We start from the raw sequence: 6,000 nt of genomic DNA, 5'->3' as shown, positions 1-6,000 counted from the left end.
GGAAGGTGAACCTGTCCCCAGGTCAGGCTCAGCGCATTCCCTATCACCATCCCAGCTGAGGTCAGCTGACTGACCACACACTCTGGATTGAAGCTCCCCTCGTGGCCCCCTGTCTGACATTTGCAGCTTCCTGTGGCTTCCCGGGAATCGTCCAACCGCATTCCATATCCAAGCTATTTCAGGCATCCTTGTTGGGCAAGATATTGGTCTCCGAAATTGGCCCAATTTCAAGCCTTGGCCTGCAGTACCAGACAGCCAGTTGCTCGAAGGAAACGTCTGGCGAAATGCAGCTTGTACCTCGACCAGCGGGCAGGGCTCAGGAAGCTGCAATTCTATCTCACAGATTCAGGGCTTGCTTCACTCACAGACTATTGCTTTTTTAGCCACTTTTATTGCACAATAAATACATTCTTTCCATTTCAACTCTTTACAGATACCGTATGTGGATTGACACTTTGTATAAGCTAAGAAATATTTGACTGTCGATGGAAGTAGCGAGCATGGATATCCTGAGATCGGAATCCAGCTTGTGCGAGGGCTGAAGTCTGGAATTCTCTGTTGAGTTGAAACCTGAGTGGATTCCCATCGCTGTGCAACAGAAGTACAATGTGCTGCCGCCATGTCCAGCAATCGGGAGTGGTGTCTTTAGCTGCTGGGAGCAGTTGTACTCGGTGTGTTGGGCTAATGCTTCCATGGGCTCCGTGCAGAGTCTGCTCTCCCCATTGTTGGTGTCCAGCTCATTTTGCATCCTCCATTTACAGATTGATTTTTGCTTTCATGTTGATAGAAATGTTGCCAGTTCCTCAGCTTTGCTCCCCAGCCCCGCGGGCTGCACATCCCCGGGCTACCTCCGCCTGCGCATGCTCACTTCCATTCTCCCCAACTCTTCATACGACTGATAGAAGAGCTCGAACTCTGGGGAGCCCCAGCCCCTCCACATACACAGGCAACACTCTCTGCTCTCATTCCGAATGCAGCAGACCACGGTGTCCTTCGCCACAACAGCGGCTTCCACCAGCATGCTGTAGGGGGGGTGAGGGGATAAGAAATACAACCTGTGTCAGTGTTTCTAGTGAAATACTAAACACCAAACAAGTCACATCAAGTGATATTTATGCTGTTCATGTTCCAGTTTCTTGCCACAGAAGGTCATTTCGCTGCTCCATGCTGACCTGAACAGATCTGAGCGGCAGCAAGGGAAGGAGTGGCAGTACAAGAACCAAGGGAGAGAGGGCCTTGGGGTGACGGACGTACAGATACAGCGGGAGAAAGGGTCTCGGGGTGACAGACGTACAGATACAGAGGGGGAGGGGGTCTCAGGGTGACGGCGGTACAGATACAGCGGGAGAAAGGGTCTCGGGGTAACGCCGGTATAGATACAGCAGGGGAGAGGGTCTCGGGGTGACGGTGGTACAGATACAGCGGAGGAGGGGGTCTCGGGGTAATGGCGGTACAGATACAGCGGGGGAGGGGGTCTCGGGGTACCGGTGGTACAGATACAGCAGGGGAGAGGGTCTCGGAGTAACGGCGGTACAGATACAGCAGGGGAGGGCGTCTCGGGGTGATGGAGGTACAGATACAGCGGGGAGAGGGTCTCGGGGTAATGGAGGTACAGATATGGCCGGGGAGGGGGTTTCGGGGTGACGGTGGTACAGATATATTGGGGAGGGGGTCTCGGGCTGTCGGACGCAAGTGGCGGACTGGCGATACATTCGAATTCCAAAAGACCAACAAAAGCAATGAGTGACATCACAGGACTGCAGGTAGGTGATTGGTTGGTGAGCACTACAGGTTTTTTTTAGACTCTAAGCTAGCTAAGAAACTGCAAATTGCTATAACTTTAAATTGCTATAACTTTACTTTATTAAATCAGTAACTAAACTAGTTAAACCAATTAAGTAATAAAACTAAAATAGTTGATTAAAAAATAATTAATTAACGAACCAAATAAATAAAGAAGGTTAGATAGACTTGGCTGGGCAGGTGGTGTGCTGTAACTGCAGCATGTGGGAGTTGGTGGAGAGCATTGCGATCCCGAGCGACCACAACTGTAGTAACTGTCTGCAGCTTGAGGAACTTTGACTCAGAGTTGTTGAGCTGGAGTACGAGGCCCAGACATTGCAATGCATCAGGAAGGGGGAGAGTTACATAGGCACTTTGTTTCAGGAGACAGCCACACCTCTTAGGTTCAATAGTACTTTAGAGTTAGTCAATGGTCGGGGACAGGAGGGTGTGACTGTGAGTCAGGAAGGTATGGGGACCCAGGATTCAGTGATGGAGGAGCCTCAGCCCTTGCTCTTGTCCAACAGGTACGAGGTACTTGCTCCCTGTATGGATGAGGAAAAGGACTGCAGGGAGGGTGGGCAAACTGACCATGGCACCGCGGGACAGGGGGCCATCCAAGTGGGGGGGGGGGGGCAGAAGGAAGGAATGTGGTAGTGGTAGGGGGCAGTATAGTCAGGGGGATAGATACTGTTCTCTACAGCCACGGCAGGGAGCTCTGGAAGTTGTGCTGCCTGCCCAGTGCCAGGGTTAAGGATATCTCCTTCGGAGAAGAAATTGGAGAGGGAGGGGGAGGATCCAGTTGTCGTGGTCCATGACACAGGTAGAACCAGGAATGAGGTTCTGCTGAGTGAGTTTGAGGAGAGAGGATCCAAATTAAAAAGCAGAATCTCACGCAAATTTGCATAGAGACAAATAGATTCGAGGTTGAAATGCGTGGCTCAAAGAGTGGTGTGGGAGGAAGGGGTTTCAGTTCATGCACCAGTACTGGGGAAAGTGGAAGCTGTTCCATTGGGATGGGCTGGGACCAGTTTCTTGGCAAATCGAATAACTAGGGCAGTAGACAGGGGTTTAAATGAATGAAGGGGGGGGGGGACGGGGTGGGGGGTCTGTGTGGTTGATAATGAAGAAGAAAGCTGCAGATTTCAGGAAGATATCAATGGACTGGTCAGGTGGGCAGAACAGTGGCAAATGGAAGTCACTCAGATAAATGAGAGGTAATGCATTTAGGGAGGGCTAACAAGGCAAGGGAATACACATTAAATGGTAATACATTGAGAAGTGTAGAGGAACAAAGGGACCTTGGAGTGCAGGTCCACAGATCCCTGAAGGTAGCAAGCCAGGTGGATAAGGTGGTTAAGAAGGCATACGGAATACTTGCCTTTCTTAATCGAGGCATGCAATACAAGAGCAGGGAGGTTATGCTTGAACTGTATAAAGCACTTATTAGGCCGCAGCTGGAGTACTGCGTACAGTTCTGGTCACCACATTACAGGAAAGATGAGATTGCACTGGACAGGGTGCAGAGGAGATTTACAAGAATGTTGCCTGTTCTGGAGAATTTTAGCTAAATTGGAGATGCTGGGTCTGTTTTCTTTGGAACAGAGGAGGCTGAGGGGAGACCTGATTGAGGTCTATAAAACTATGAGAGGCCTAGATAGAGTGGATAGGAAGGACCTGTTTCCCTTGGCAGAGGGGTCAACAATCAGGGGGCATAGATTTAAAGTAATCGGGGGGAGATATAGAGGAAATTTGAGGGGAAATTTCTTCACCCAGAGGGAGGTGGGGGTCTGGAACTCACTGCCTGAAAGGGTGGTAGAGGCAGAAACCCTCACCACATTTCGAAAATAGTTGGATATGCACTTAGAAACATAGAAACATAGAAAATAGGTGCAGGAGCAGGCCATTCATCCCTTCTAGCCTGCACCGCCATTCAATGAGTTCATGGCTGAACATGAAACACTTAAAGTGGAAAGTGGGATTAGGCCGGATAGCTCTTTGTCAGCCGGCATGGACAGAATGGGCCGAAATGGCCTCCTTCCGGATCTCCTCCTTGAATGCCTCCCACTGCTCTGACACTGATTTAACATCAAGTAGCTTTTTCCAGTCCTCTTGGGCCAAATCCCATCTCAGCTTAGCAAAATTGGCTTTCCCCCAATTAAGAACTTTTATTCCTGGTCCACCTTTGTCCTTTTCCATAACTACCCTAAATCTTACTGAATTATGATCACTAGCACCAAAATGCTCTCCCACTGATACCCCTTCCACCTGCCCAGCTTCATTCCCCAAAACTAAGTCCAGAACCGCCCCCTCCCGTGTTGGGCTTGTTACATACTGACTAAAGAAGTTCTCCTGAATGCATTTTAAGAATTTCGCACCCTCTGTACCTTTCACATTAATTCTGTCGCAGTTAATATTTGGGCAGTTGAAATCCCCTACTATTACTGCCCTGTAGTTTTTGCACTTCTCAGAACTGTGCCTACATATTTGCTCTTCTATCTCCCTCTCACTGTTTGGGGGTCTATAGTACACTCCCAGCAGTGTGATCGCCCCTTTCTTCTTCAATTCAACCCATATAGCCTCATTTGATGCAAATTCTAATAGATCATCCCTCCTCACAGCTGTAATTGTTTCTTTAATCAATACTGTGACCCCCTCACCTCCTTTTTTTACCCCCCTCTCTATCCCGTCTGAAAACCCTGCAACAAGGAATGTTGAGCTGCCATACCTGCCCTTCTTTCAGCCATGACTGATTGAGATGAGGAGAAAATTCTTCGCTCAGAGGGTGATGAATCTTTGGAATTCTCTACCCCAGAGGGTTGTGAAAGCTCAGCTATTGAGTATATTCAAGACAGAGTTCACTAGATTTTTGGATATTAAGGGAATCGAGGGATATGGGGATTGTGCAGGAAAGTGTTGAGGTCGAAGATCAGCCATGGTCTCATTGAATGACGGAGCAGGCTCGAGGGGCCAAATGGCCTACTCCTGCTCCTAATTCTTATGTTCTTATCACGGCGTTACTGCTCCCTGCATTATCTGAAGGCTGATGGAAGCACATTCAATAGTAACTTTCAAAAGCGAATTGGATATATACAAAAATGGAAAAAATTGCAGGCCTGTGGGGAAAGAGCAGGGGCGGGGGGGAGACTAATCGGATCGCTCTTTCAGAGAGTTGGCACAGGCACGATGGGCCGAATGGCCTCCTTCTGTGCTCTATGATTCTATGAACAACATTCCGATATTATGTGACCACCAACAAATCAAAATTAAAAAACAATAAGAAACAAGGCAATGCAGAAATGCTGAGGACAAACACAGCTTGAGCAAATCAAGGTTACAGAGCTGTTCAATGGGGAAAACAGATTTCGAGGCTGACTTCTCAGTCTGTGATGACACTGACTGTAACCATATGGGCACTAGACCCAGATGGTCCTGATTGTGTGGGGAATAGCTGGTCCTGTTGTGGTCGCTGCCTTGGCTCTGTGCTTCGGGGATATTAAGGGAATCGAGGGATATGGGGACAGTGCAGGAAAGTGAAGTTAAGGTAGAAGATCAGCCATGGTCTCACTGAATGGTGGACAGGCTCGAGGGGTCGAATGGCTGACTCCTGCTCCTAATTCTTATGTTCTGAAACATGTGATACAGTCTAAACGTGAAGTCAGGTATGAATTGAGGTGGGTTGATCACTGTAGCAACCTGCGCCCGTTTGGCCACAGGAGTGATTACATTCCACGGCGCGAGCAGTTATCGGGAGTGATGGAAAAACACGATGGGCTTGGCTTACTTACTCTCATATCTTAATGGAGGCACCTCATCTCGCCTGCCCAGATAATCCCTGACCCCGGCATTATTTCCAGCCCTGAGGTCATTAACCAACAGGAGGCGGGTCACAGGTATTGCACCAGTCTGTGGGGCAGGGGGGCGCGCCCCCAGTGGCCTGCCCCAGGGTGGAGGTGGGGGCCCAGAGGCCTGCCCCGGTGGGGGGGGGGGGGGGGGGCGGGGGTGCCCCCAGCGGCTGTCCCAAGGGGGAGGGTGCCTCCAATGTCCTGCCCCGGGTGGGCCCAGTGGCCTGCCCCGGAAGGGGGGAGCCCACAGTGGCCTACCCTGGAGAGGGGGAAGGGGCCCAGTGGCCTGCGCCGTGGCCCGGGGGACGATGGGGGGGGAGGAGGGGAGCACCCCAGGTGGCCTGCCCTGAGAGGAAGGAATGGCAGCCAGACC

General features: G+C 50.4%; 1 protein-coding gene across 1 annotated transcript in view; it reads right to left on the bottom strand.

The window, feature by feature from the left end:
• Positions 1-388: 388 nt before the first annotated feature.
• The window catches only part of lrrk1 (leucine-rich repeat kinase 1), a 347,784-nt gene continuing 342,172 nt past the window's right edge, over positions 389-6,000 (bottom strand). The window contains exon 34 of the mRNA XM_070858707.1: positions 389-1,022. Within this exon, the coding sequence (XP_070714808.1) occupies positions 845-1,022 (178 nt within the window). The 3' untranslated portion in view covers positions 389-844. The remainder of the gene's footprint in view (positions 1,023-6,000) is intronic.

This window comes from Pristiophorus japonicus, chromosome 17, assembly GCF_044704955.1.
Source record: "Pristiophorus japonicus isolate sPriJap1 chromosome 17, sPriJap1.hap1, whole genome shotgun sequence".
In the NCBI taxonomy this organism is placed as follows: Eukaryota; Metazoa; Chordata; class Chondrichthyes; family Pristiophoridae; genus Pristiophorus; species Pristiophorus japonicus.
The sequence above is the reverse complement of the archived record's forward strand: the minus strand, read 5'-3'. Positions and strand labels throughout refer to the sequence as shown.